We start from the raw sequence: 14,355 nt of genomic DNA on the forward strand, positions 1-14,355 counted from the left end.
CCTGTATGTTACTTGTCCTTTTTCCCTTGATGTTTTCAATAATTTTTATTTGTCTTTTGTTTTTGCCAGTTTGATTCCTATGTGTCTTGGCGTGTTTCTCCTTGGGTTTATCTTGTATGAGACTCTGCACTTTCTGGACTTGGGTGGCTATTTCCTTTCCTATGTTAGGGAAGTTTCCAACTGTAATCTCTTCAAATATTTTCTTGAGTCCTTTCTCTCTCTCTTCTCACCCCTATAATGTGAATGTTATTGCATTTAATGTTGTCCCAGATGTCTCTTATGCTGTATTCATTTCTTTTTATTCTTTTTTCTTTATTCTCTTTTGCAGCAGTGAATTCCACCATTCTGTCTTCCAGGTCACTTATCCGTTCTTCTGCCTCAGGTATTCTACTATTGATTCCTTCTAGTGTAGTTTTCATTTAAGTTATTGTATTGTTCATCGCTGTTTGTTTGTTCTTTAATTCTTCTAGGTCTTTATTAAACATTTCTTGCATCTTCTTGTTCTTTACCTCCATTCTTTTCCCAAGGTCCTGGATTATCTTCACTCTCATTATTCTGAATTCTTTTTCTGGAAGGCTGCCTATCTCCACTTCATTTAGTTGTTTTCCTGGGGTTTCATCTTGTTCCTTCATCTGGTATGTAGCCCTCTGCCTTTTCATCTTGTCTATCTGTCTGTGAATGTTTCTTTTTTGTTGTTCCACAGGCTGCAGGTTATTAGTTCTTCTTGCTTCTGCTGTCTGCCCTCTGGTGGATCACTGCTTCTGTTTTATGTTTTGGTTTTTGGCCCCAAGGCTTGTGGGATCTTAGCTCTGCGATCAGTGATTGAACTTGCACCCCCTACCCCCTGGTGGTTCAGTGGTTGAGAGTTCACCTGCCGATGCAGGGGACATGGGTTCGTTCCCCGGTCCGGGAGGATCCCACATGTTGCGGGATCTTTAAAAAAATGTTTTGTGTCTTTTTTTTAAATATACAGACATAATTTAATGCCTTTTCACAAGAATATAACCCAAGCCTTGTTAAAGCCTCATATTCTATGAAGGCATCTAAAATGCCAATCCACGGCACAGCGCTTTTGCTCTTCCCCTCCATTTATGTGGTAATTCTCATGGATTTCTGGCCGGATGTCACAGACAAAGGCCAAGAGGTTATCCAGGACTTCATCCCTGTTCTGCCGGAAATAGGTCTGAAGGATGGTCATCTTCTCCTGGGTGTCCTCCTCCACTTCAGTGCTGCAACTGCCGTGGGATCCCAGAGCCGCAGCTTCCTTGGCCTTGAACTCCTTCTCCCTCTGCAGGCGGTACTGTTCAATTTCAGCCTGGGCTTCTTCTTTGGCCTGCTTCAGCCTCCGGTTCTTTCACTTGCGGGCCTTGCACACCTACCCGGCAGCCCGCTTCTCGGCCTGGAGCAGCTGCTGGATGCCCTGCGACTAACTGGCCATAGCTGCGGTGAAGGCAAAGTCTTAACCACTGGATTCCCAGGGAAGCCCCAAGGGGATTTTTTGAAAGCACCCCAGAGTATTAATGTACAGCAAGGCAGAGACCATTTCTGGGTGTTATGTAGAAGCAATGTAAATTTGCTGTTTATTTGGTGCTGGAATATCTAGGGAAGTAGAGATTCTTTAGTACCTACAAGCAAGTGCTGTAGATCACAAGATGTCAAATGCTAAAAGGAAAATGATAGGAAGAGTTTCCATTGGCTGAACCCTCAATGGAAGCTCAAACTTTGTAGACTCCTCAAGACTTTACTGATAATGTATTCTCTCCCAACAGCTACTCATAAGTAGTGAAATACTACCGAGTAGAGGAGCTGAAATGGAGGAAAAGTATGACATTTGCCTCTTAGGAAGAAAGATTTTCTTTGACCAATGCATTTCATAAGTCCAGGAGGCAGCATCAACATAGAATCCTATGTGAGCAGTGCCCCCTGCAGCTGTGCATGCACCAGCCCTGTCTATAATTCATCTTCATGAAGAATGCACACCACTGAGGCAAGTTGGATTGACAGTACGGCCTCTTCCTGTGGTTCATTTGGCTTCACATTGCTAACATCTTCCAAGGGATTTCAAGTCACATTTCTCTTTATCTTCAATAAATTATCCGAAGAACTCCAAGGGCCATAACATTTCATAAGGAACTCAGCTCTGGTAACAGAAAGGCAATACTTTTGATCTCTAGCTTTTGAGGTAGGCAGCTGGAAATATAGCCAAAGGATTTCAAGTTCACAAAAGTGAAAGCAAGGGAAATCTGCTAATCCCTGTTCACTCTCTAATATTCCTGTGTCCTTCTATGTGACATAGAATTGGTAGGCTCAGAATTTGCCATAAAAATACTGTTCACTTCATGCTTGGTTCTTTAATAACATCTTAACTCTTTCACTTACTAGCTATGTGACTTGACAAGTTATTTAACTTCCCTCTGTTTCTTTGTGTGTAAAATAGGGGCACACATTTACTATAGTAGTGATTAGTACTATTCACCAAATATTGCCTGTTCCTTCCACTTCTGGATACATTGCGGGGTTGCACTCCCTGCTCTGCCCCCTTGTGGTTGGGTGGTGCCAGGTGATTAGCTGTGAACAATGAGTTGGGAGCAGAAGTGATGTTTGCCATTTCCAGGCTCGAGCTTTGAGTTTCAGGTTTGAGACTTCCTAGGTCTCTTTCTCTCCCTGCTGCTGCTGGCTACGCTGTCAGCCAAGGAGAGATGAAACAGGGCCCAGAGCTGCCTGTCAGTGGATATGGTGGTTTATAAACAGCTAAGATTACAGACTATTGACTACCCTGACTAATAGACTTATCTGTAGGTTTGTGGTGAGGACTCAATGGGATAATATATTGTAGGCAATTGCTCTGCTTACTATCTGTCACACTATAATGTGCTAAATACATATATGTTTCCATCTTTCATTTAAGTATTACTGTCCTTCTCTGTCTAAATATTTGCATTTGTGTAGCTTTCAGGGTTTAATTTTCAGATCAGGATTGAATGATACAAGCTACCTTTAGAAGTATCAACTCTGACCTTTACTTATACATGAAAATTATTAATCAAGTTAGTAAATCATATTTTCATCTCATGATAATTGGTGATATAAAAGAACCTCTAAGAACTTAACATTACTTTGCTCACAAAAGTGAAATAGTGATGACAAAAACTGTATCTAATCTTCTTTTTAATAAATAACCACATGTAACTGATTTACTCAGCTCTTACCAAATCAAGTGAGGGGAAGCTAACCTGGCTTATAAATATTGGAGGAGTGTTGAGTTTTAACACATAATAAATGCAAAGCATAAGGAATTAAAGAAGAAACTCAAAGGAAATAATATTCTAAAATAACGTTGGTTCTTCCTTTCTCTCATTGCCATTTTTTCAAACATTTATGTTCTACCTATAAATACGCACTTGTATAAATTACGACTAAATCTATTTACACTGCTTCACAGTAAATATTTTGCTGAATGTGTGGGATTTTAATCTCCGGTGTATTGTGTACTAAAGGATAATTGATTTGGCAACAGAAATGGATAGTTATGTTCCATTAAAAGCCACCTCTATAATTCATAACTCGACTGAGGTTCTGCTCCCAAACCAATGATATGCTTAACTTCCAAAAGGTCTAAAACAAATTTTCCAGTTATGATTTCCAGAGTCATATTTTCCTCCATTTTAAAAGACTGCAATATTTATATTATTTTCCATGGGTTCTCTAAATAATAGCTAAATACCTTGACAATAAGTTGATTTGTTAAATTCAGTGATCTCTTGATAAGTGGTAGTTTGATTATTTGCTCATATTTTCAATCATCATGTCATTTATTTAATTTTTATATTTATTTTTAATAATTTTTCTTATAAAAGGAACACATAATCATACAGAAAAAAAAAAACCTTCAAATTAGGAGAAAAAGAAAAACAGTCACCCATTATTCCAGCCCTAGAGAAAACCAATTACCCTCTTGAGGACTTTTTATTCCAGTTATCTTGCTCTGCATACATTTGCCATAAAGGTACAATACAAATACAAAGTAATATATACTGTTCTTTTTGGATAAACAACAAGGTCCTACTGTATAGCACAGGGAACTATATTCAATATCCTGTGATAAACCATAATGGAAAAGAATATGAAAAAGAATATATATGTATAACTGATTCACTTTGCTGTACAGCAGAAATTAACACAACATTGTAAATCAACTACACTTCAATAAAATTAAATAATAATAATAATATATACTGTTTTTTAACCTTCATTCTTGATTATAAATGTAACCTATATGGCTCCCTATAGAGAATTCTGAGAATATAAAAATTAAGGCAAAAACATAAACCAGGGAAAACCCATCAGAGATTACCATTATTCATATTTTAGTGCTTCCATTAAAAGCAATCATTACTCAGCTACTTCAGAGTCCACTCAAAGAAATATTCCCTAAAATGGTCCTCAGAAGCACGATTACGTTTTCCAAATTTTTATTCACTTCTGAGCTGGATCACCATCATTCATCACGAATTTGCAACAGGAGACAACTACCTGTTACAACCTGATGTTATAGATACAAAAGACCCAGCCTCTTGTCACCAAGAGCTCCAGGTTTGGGGAGGATACAGACTAGAAAACAATGACAATACAGAGTGATTAGGTCTAGCATTTGAGATAAGCTCAGTCTGCAACAGAACTGGTTGGACAGAACACAAACCTATCCTGCTGGGGGAGAAAGAGTCAGGAAAAGAAGCTTCCTGAAGGCTACGCGGTAGGGCTTCACTCTGAGGGAGGGGTGCAGCCAAAGACAGGGAGGAGGAGAGTCAGCAGGGAGCATCCATTGTCCAGGATCAAAGATAATCCCACATTGTTGGAAGATAGAAAGATCGAGACAAGAGCTGAGGTGGGAGAAGTTGGCACAGGTTTTGTATTCCATAATGAGTCTGAGTTTTATGGAGAAGGTAACAAGGCAATTAAGCAACAGAGTTGACATGATCAGTGTGCACTTAAGAGGAGCATTCTGGCTTCAGGTGGGAAGGGATGGGAGATATGGCAAGGCTGAGGGCACAATAAGCTACGGCAGTCATCCAGATTAGACATGGAGAGGACTGGAGTGAAGGCAGTGGTAGCAATCAATGTCAGGAATGTCAAGGAGGCTTAGAATATTCCTTACCCCTCCATGTGTCACTTGGGGATTAAACTTGGATATTGATCATGCCAGCCAAATTGTTGATAAGGCAATATCTCAAGACTTACCTTGATGATCTCCTTTGATATGACATTGAACAAGACAAATAAGGATATATTTTGGATCCTGCTCCAAAGGGATCATCATATAAGACCTGGGTAAGATTCCAACACTATAATTGAAGTCAGGTAATAGGGACATATGCTATATCACTCATGGAGAGCGAATGGCTTGAAGAATCTTTTAGGGCAACATGACCACTGCAGAAGAACTAGAAAAATACTTTGGGTCATGGTGATTTATCTGAGCTGCAAGTTGAAAGTAGAATAAATATATTCTGAACAATGTACTTACTGAATCATAGTCATTCATAGTATATTAACAAGAGAGTTACCCAAATGGGTACACATTTGCTGAATAAACAAATGTTGGATAGGGGATGAGGACTTACAAATGCCAAGGTATGTAGAGGTTCAATATCAATTTTTTTTATCGACTGGGATCACTAATGTGGTTTGCAGAGTTCTCTTAATCAAGGTGACTGACACTGAAAGCTATCCAATTTTTTTAACACAGTGCTTACACTTGTCTATCATTTGGCTGCTGAAGGCTTTTTTTTTTTCCTTTAATGATTAGAACTTTCTGAAACTGGTTTGGATTGCTTCTTGAGGGGATAATGAGTTTGCTGTCACTAGAAGTAATTTTTTAAAAGGCTGAAAAGCAAAACACTGGAGGACAAGTTTTAAGCAGGATTTATATGCAGATTAAAATACTGGTTTATAGCTTTAGACGGTTTTATTTTTCTGTTGTAGTCATGGGATGATATGTTTATATATTACAGTAAGTCCCCTACATAGGAACCTTCAAGTTGCAAACTTCCAAAGATGTGAACGTGCGTTCACATATCCAAACACGTAAGTTAGTACACGTGTCTGGTGTACATTGTCACATATGTGCATCCTCTACAAGTGGTTGTGCTTTCGTGTACTTTACTGCACAGTACTGTATAAAGTACAGTACTACAATATCTTTATTTTAAGCCTAGGATGTGCAGAAGCAAGTGTAAAAACAGCAGTGATGTAGCTGGCACTACTAAGAAGCACTAAGCGATAACGATGGAAACAAAAGTGGAAATAATTGAGAGAGTGGAGAGAGGTGAAAAGATGGTAGGTGTCACTCCTTCTTATAGTAACTGAAGAACTGAAGAGATTCATAATGAAGGAAATGCAATCCAGTGCTACCGTGTCATCTATGACAAGGAAAAAAAGAGCTACTACCCAGACATCACTGGATCGTTTCTTCAAGAGGGTAGATAGAATTGAATCCAGCAAGGAACCAGAACCTGTGTCATCCACGTCAGGCATGAGTGAAATTGCACCTTGCCCTCCGTCTCCTATTGCTGACGATCCTTCAGCTCTACCATCTCCCACCTCCTCTCCCTCCTCCAGTCAGTAACTCTTCTTGACTATTCACTTGATGCCAGCCCCTGTATGCCAGCTGTACTTTTCAAGGTACTGTATTGTAAGATTAAAAATGTTTTATTTCTTGTGTTTGTTTTTTATGTATACTTGTGTTAAAAGTATTGTAAACCTATTTTGTGTTTGTTTGTTTTTTATGCATTATTTGTGTGAAAAGTATTATAAACCTATTACAGTACAGTACTTTATAGCTGATTGTGTTAGTTGGGTACCTAGGCTAACTTTGCTGAACTTACGAACAAATTGGACTTACGAAAGCACTCTCAGAATGGAACTCATTCATATGTAGGGGACTTACTGTACTTTTTCTTCCTTGCTACGCAGCACTACATAAACAATGCAACTAAGTTGATAAAAGATTTAAGATACAAGGTCAGAAAACCAGATACCTAGAATTCCTTTAACACACATACTTAAAATTTGCATATGGATGATTAAGTTGGACCTTCTTACAAAGCAATGATTTAAATTTTTAATTCATTCAGCCTTAATTGAGAGCTAACTTTGTGTTGCCGGATATAAAAACAGATAGGTCATATATAAAGGGCTATTTAAAATTGTATCGAATTACAGACTGAGTACAGATGTCTACTTCCATCATACAGCCCATGCAATGAAAGAAAACTTGATGAAAATAATCCATCATAGTGCAGAAAAATATAAGCTTTTCCATCAGAGAGGAACAAAAGTTGTGAGAAAGCTTTGGAAGATAGAATACAGTCATGTGCAAACAAGACAAAAACTCCAAATACATATGGGAGAAAACAATTCTTTCAAAAGTTGGAACTACCAGAGACACCCCAAAAGGACCGTGCCACCAATGGAGGAGTATGATTTAAGGGGACCCTGCCATTGCATGTTGATAAGTGATGCTGTTGCCATTGATAAGATTTCAGGAAATCTGTTAAGAAGTGAGATCTGAGATGGCTTCTTTTATATTTATATATATATATATATATATATATATATATATATATATATATATATACACACATATATAGTTTTTAGTCTTCTTTCTAGCACTACTTACTGCACGTGCTCAAGATGAAGTCCCATGTCCCTTGGGAGTGTATTACATTGCAAAGAAGAGAAGTGTGACTCAGACAATTTTGACAGTGACTCCACAGCAAGAAAAAAATCATAAACTCATTTAAGTCCTTCTCAATGCCACACGATTACTTACAGAATACTGAGATCCTAAGACAAACTTCAGGATTAGTGTCTGAGAGATATGGAATTACCTTTCAGCTGAGAGGCAGGACAAAGTGGGGAAGCTGGTAACTCAAAAATTTTGAGAAGTCCAGCCCCAGGTATCTGGATTGTCATCCCCACTGTCTTTAGAAGGGGCTGAAAATTTCTGTGTCTCCAATGAGAGGTCTCTTTTTCTAAGGAAGTAGATTAGAAAAATCTCGGATGGAAGATGGGAACTCTCAAAGCAGCAGCCGGTGAAGATAGGATTAGGATTTTTCCCCAAATCAAGAGCTTTTATTGCATCTTTAAAATGTCACAGATGAGTCCGAAGTATCATCTGGCATCCTGCTGCTTCTGTAGCTGGACAATGTAGACCTTATTCATCAGTCTGCTGAACTGTTCCTTTTTCAGAAACAGAGATAGCATCCGAAAGTTTTCTGATATCCTTGTTTTTAAGTATTCTGACTTGCCGAATCAAAGCAGTTGAATTTGATACAAGTTCAATGTCATTTCCTTCAAAAATGAACTCATCTTTCTAGGCTTGACATACTAAACAAGCAATGCCTGACCTCATTTGAACCCTGTGGATGTATTTTTCACATCCCCCAAATTTCAGACTTCAACAAGAGAACCATTCTCCTAAATAATGATGTTGATGGGGAAGTGAGCATACACAGACCTCATCTTGTAAATGGAAGCCCAGTGTGACACCCTTGACCATGTTCTGTACACGACTACAGATAGTGTGCACCACTGCCAGTTCCTTTCTATCTCCCCACCCTTTGTCAACCCGGAGCCTCATTTTTTTCTTTCCCAGGAGACTGAGTTCTACATTAATATGATTGAAGTCCCTCCACAGGGTGCCTCTGGGCCCTTCTCAATAATTGTGCATCCCTTCAGAGTGATGTCGACATTTTCTGGAATGTTGACAGTCTGATTTTGAGAATGGTCTTCATTCTTGCAGTAGATACGGCAAAAAGAGTGGGATTAGGACATTGGACTAATGGGTGGACAAAGAGAAATTGACTAGAGGAGAGAAACATGATGTTGAAATGGTAGCAAATAGAAAATCTGAAAGTTTATCCTGCAGGAGGGCTAAAAATAATTTTACTCTGAATGAGAATGTGATTGCTAAGAATCACTGTTCAAGCAATCAAGGATTTAAATTTCCTTGTTTCGACTCAGAATTTCAATGGGAAAATGGATGCAGAAGACTTCAGGACCACTCTCCCCTCTTCACATGGCTGGCTTCTTCCCATCCTCTGGGTTTCAACTTTAAGATTGCATTCTTAACATAAGGTTCTCCCTGACGACTTAGCAATTGGGTCTTATATAGTGCATTGAATGCAACACACGTGTGTTCTAAAGTCACGTGGTTAGACACCGATGGGCCTCCAATACTGTTCATGGACATTTGCATCCCAGGTAGACGCTGTCAGAGGAACTGTGTCCTGCCCAGTTCCTGCTGGTCCTCTCTTCCAACTCTTCTCCTCACTGACAGCCTCTTATAAACCTCTTGCCACTCTCCTGGAGGGCTTTCTCTGGCTGCAGGTGCATGATCCAGCATGCAGGCTGGAGGTATCTGTGAATCAATGCCTCCAGAAACAGCCCTCAACAGTCATCCAATGGAAAATGTTGGATAAATACCCCAAACCTCACCTCTCAGGTGGGGGAACACTGAGGCATGTTATGCAAAGTCTCCTGAGAGTCTCCAGAGTCCTGAGGCCCAGCTGCCCACATCAGGAATTCTGCTCATTTGCACACCCTTTGATTGGTTTTCTTTCCTTCCTTGTCTCCTTCTCCACTTGCCTTCCAGTGGTTCCTGGGATTGTCCCCCAGATAAACTACTTGCATTCACACCCTTATCTCAGAGTCTACTGGGGAAACCCATACTAAAACAGCATTTTTCCACATAAGAAGTTTAACCAACTATGGAGGAAAGTAGATGAAGACAAATTTGAACTAACAATGACTGATGATTAGAAAGCAAAGAAAACAGCAATTAAAAACCATAGAGAACACCCCTAGGGATGCACTGATCAGTGTTTCCACCAAGCCTTGTGGGAGTGCATACTCCCCGCCTGTGCACAGCAGCAGTGCACGTTTTCCAGTGTTGTGAAAAATTCAGCGGAAGCCAACTTCCATTGGAACCCTGACTTAACTGTTCTTATTAAACTCCAATATCGTGCTATTTAAAACATATGAGGGACTTCCCTGGCAGTCCAGTGGTTAAGACTCTGCAATCCCAATGCAGGGGGTACGGGTTCAATCCCTGTTCAGGGAACTAAGATCCTGCATGCCACGAGGAACAGCCAAAAAAAAAAAAAGTATGAATACTAAATTTTAGTAAAAGTTAATTCCTCATATACTCACTAGTATGTAGCACTTGCCTATATGTATAAAATATGAAATGATATCTTATGGTACATCATTTGCTCATAATAAAGAGAAAGCTTTGTGCTTTATCAGTTTAAGGTTCCTGAAAGCCTTGTGGATACTGGTCCACACTTTCACCAACCCTGCACTAAATAGAGACCATACTGGGAAAAGAAAAAAAAAAAAAAAAAACATTATCACAAGCAAATGCCCACTGTTTTCCTGGCAGCTCGACCCCGGGACCAAACATACTTTAAACAGTTATCTTTCTAGTCCCTGAATGAGTAAACATACCTTCATGGGGAAAAGAAAAACATACAACAGTCTTACCAAGTTGCTTCTTTTTTTTTTAACATCTTTATTGGAGTATAATTGCTTTACAATGTTGTGTTCATTTCTGCTGTATAACAAAGTGTATCAGCTATATGTATACATATATCCCCATATCCCCTCCCTCTTGCCTCTCCCTCCCACCCTCCCTATCCCACTCCTCTAGGAGGTCACAAAGCACCGAGCTGACTTCCCTGTGCTATGCAGCTGCTTCCCACTAGCTATCTATTTTACACTTGGTAGTGTATATATAAAAAACTAAAAATAGAACTACCATATAACCCAGCAATCCCACTACTGGACATATACCCTGAGAAAACCATGATTCAAAAAGATACATATACCACAATGTTCATTGCAGGTCTATTTAAAACAGCCAGGACATGGAAGCAACCTAAGTGTCCATCGACAGGCGAATGGATAAAGGAGATGTATATGTACAATGGAATATTACCAAGCCGTTGGGTTTGATATTTACTACTCTCTTTCTCGGGTCAAGGCTGCGGAGTATAAACTGGGCTCCAGCCAGGTTATAACCACTTTCCTTCAACAGTCATTTTCCAGGAACTTCTCTTTTCTGGAAGAGATTTTTAAAAATAGTACCTGGGAGGAAATCAACCATGTTTATGTTGCTGAGTGATTCTAATATGTTTGAGGGGGAGCATGGCTCATCCATGTTAAATCATTCACTGTTTGCAGAGAACTTCCTTTGGATGTAGATTTTCTTATTCTCCACCACCAGCAACTATGTTTCTAGTCGCCTATATGTGTTTGCAAGTTTGTCTCCCTCAAGTGGACTGTACACGAGTGGACGGCCATGATTTGCCTAATCTACCTCTGCCTGCCAGCCACAGTGCAGGGCAGTAAAGGGAGAGGGGAAGCCGGTCTCGTTGCGGGAGGGAAGAGGAGAAGCCCTGAGGCGGGACTTCCGCTGCAGCGCCCTCTGTAGACCCCATCGATGGATGTGAATTCACCACCAGCTTGGTTTCCTTCCCTTCCCCATCAAGTTTCCCCCATTCCTTTAAGGTCTCCCTGAAGCCCTTCCTGAATAAACCATTTGAACATGATTCTTGTCTCAAGGCTTTCTTCTGGGGATCACCAACTGACTTCAACCCAGAGGACTGAGAATCAGAGCACTGGAAATATGCAAGTTAGTGGTTACCATCTTGTTTTAGTTAACGGTCCTCGATTTCCAAGGAGGAGAAACCCATTCAAATTAACTTAGATGGAAAGTTTACAAAAGACTTAAATTCCAGAGGTACACCATGGCCTTGGGAGAATTAGAAAGTCACCTTAAATGTGTTGGGGTCACATAGGCTCTCTTCTCTGATTCTCCTAGCACTTGTACTCATCTTTTTTGCTGCAGTTAATATTTTCTACGATGCCTTAATGTGCTGTGTTGGCACATGGCTGCAGCTTACTAAGGGAACAGAACCCTTGCCCTGTCTCTACTCTAATTCAGTCTCTTAGTGCCCTAGGTCCAAATGCCAGGGGGAAAATTCAAAACACCAGAATCTGATTATCCCACCTAGGGCAGGTGTCAGCTCCATGAAAATCAGATGTTGCCTCAGAAGTAGGGTCATCTGCCCCAACACAGCCACTTCTTCAACAGTACTGTGGACATGGGTGGGCTTTTTCAAGAGGGATTGTAGGCTCAAGGCAATGACTGACATCTTTAGGACAATTACAAACCAAGACTTTTTTGTTTTGCCATCAGACGTCTCAGTGTTGGCCCTGCCCTACCCTGTCAAGCATAGAGATTCCCACTCACTTGAATATGTTCCATCAACCTCGGTCTCATGGGCTTGTTCACCACATATCAACATGCTAGGCTAACTCCATCTCCATGCCATCTGTCTCATTGGTCCTCAGATGATACAGGCTTTGGCTTTGTTTCTACAAACACTATCCTTCCTTTATTTCCTACCTTCTCCATGAAGCCTTTCCCAAGAATTCCAATCCTCCCCTAATGCAAATGCACTATTTATATTTTGTCCATTTGCCCGTGTTGCATGGTAGAAGCAAGGCTATCTTCCCTATTCAGTAAGCCCCTCAAATCGGTGGGACATCATACTTCCTGTTTCTATTGCTTCCCCTACAGCACTTGGCATCATTCTAAGCATACAGTCAGCAACACACAGATGCTCTGCTTCATGTATTGACTGAGGTAACTACGCTTTTCTACAGCACTTACTTCAGTGCCTTCCTCATAGCTGGAATAACAAGCCTTTGAATTACCGCCCCTCAGGTGGTACCACTGCAATGTGAGCTCGCTCTAATACCAACTGCCAGTATCCTCATCTCTCACCAGAGGGTGTTCTCCCAAACAGCAGAAAGCCACCCTGGCCTCAGACACAGTAGACTGGACAGTCTGGGCAGTTAACCACTGGCAGCCCTCAACCAGTGATGCTTAGAGGCAGGGGGATATATAACCCAAATCCCTTTCCCTCCGTAAGTCAACTCTGAGTCTTGTACATCAGCTCCCAGAGTTTCCCACTGGATTTGAGTTCTGGTCACCCACAGTGGTAACTTGCTCCATAAGGCTGCCTACCCTTCCTGTGTCACCTCCACACCTCCGTGCTAGTGTTTCCTGGGACCACCTCCCACCTAAACTACTTACACTTGAATTCTTGTCTCAGGGTCTGCTACAAGAGAGGGGACCTACACTAAGACAAGATTCAATAAATACTCATGATTGAAGGAAAGGGTGATTTTGCCTTCCCCCTCACAGGCCGAGAAGCCAGGCCAGGGGCAGGGCTGGATTTCTCAAGCCCAAGGAGGATAGAAGTCTCAATTTCCATGTTGTACCTCAAAAGTGGAAATACCCAGAAAGGAGAGGCTTCATGGGAATCAGTTTAAAACACAAAGCACTGTATCCTTGGGGGCAGCTGTGAAGTTCACGGTACCCAGCTAGGTCTAGAGAAGGCAGTTGCTGACAACACAGCTGCTCACACTTTACTGGCCCAATTTGGGATGGGCGATATATATCTTGGCAGCCCAGAAGCCAGACCCCCATTTTCCCCGGTTTCCACTAATACATAACAGAGATGAACCGAGGAAAAATAACTACTCTTAGACTTTTTGCTAACCTTGATGGACTACATTTGACTTGAGTTATAAAATCAGAAAAATGTCCCCTCTCTTGCATCTTAAATTTTGGAAAAATTTCTACCTACTAAAATAGTTTTCCAGAAATGAAGCGGACAAAAGCCATACAAATGCTTCAAGGATGATGGGAAAAAGCAGTTACCCCGGATCAACTGGAAAGGCAGCTTGAACATTTCTGATGGTTGATTGCATAACCATCAAGTTCTTGAACTTTTAACATGTTAGTCCTTTGTTTGCTGGAGGAATGCAATTGCTCAATGAAATGCGAAAGAACTTGACAGGACTGTTTTCATGATTACCTACCAAGTTCTTGCTTTAACTTGTTTGCTTAATCAAATGTCTACTTATGATCTCTTTGGGAGGTTCTAAATTTCATTAGCTCTTTCTTTAAAGAGAAGTTAATCTACTCAGGAAGGAAGGCTTATTCATCATAGGTCAGAGAACATTGGCATTTCCTAATAATTAGTTTCAAGCCTCAGTTTCTAGACGACTAACCAGTTCAGCAAAATCCTGGTTCAGCAGAACCAGAACCTGTTTTCAGCAGAACCACTGCAACCAGTGCAAAATGTAATATCTCACTGAACTGTTTTGTCATTACAGTCCCAACGTTTGACTATAGCTAAGCAACAATTAGATCAAATGATGCTTGTCTTTTCATTGAGGAGGATCTACAGAACAGCTCTCTGTCATAACTTTAATTTG

General features: G+C 40.5%; 1 protein-coding gene and 1 pseudogene across 2 annotated transcripts; both read right to left on the reverse strand.

Annotated features, from left to right (window-relative positions):
• Positions 1–961: 961 nt before the first annotated feature.
• Positions 962–5,542, reverse strand: LOC309816777 (V-type proton ATPase subunit G 1-like; the record flags this gene model as incomplete). The annotated part of the gene is given in 4 exon segments (XM_082644548.1): positions 962–1,354; positions 1,358–1,375; positions 1,379–1,426; positions 5,525–5,542. Coding segments are annotated over 4 exon segments (414 nt in total). The 3' UTR covers positions 962–1,024.
• Positions 5,543–8,215: 2,673 nt separating this feature from the next.
• On the reverse strand, positions 8,216–8,810 carry LOC309816932 (large ribosomal subunit protein uL6-like; annotated as a pseudogene). Its single transcript has one exon. The product of its transcript is annotated as a large ribosomal subunit protein uL6-like (transcript).
• Between the last annotated feature and the right edge of the window lie 5,545 nt (positions 8,811–14,355).

Source organism: Mesoplodon mirus (assembly GCF_964341445.2).
Source record: "Mesoplodon mirus genome assembly, chromosome: 15".
Lineage (NCBI taxonomy): Eukaryota > Metazoa > Chordata > Mammalia > Artiodactyla > Ziphiidae > Mesoplodon > Mesoplodon mirus.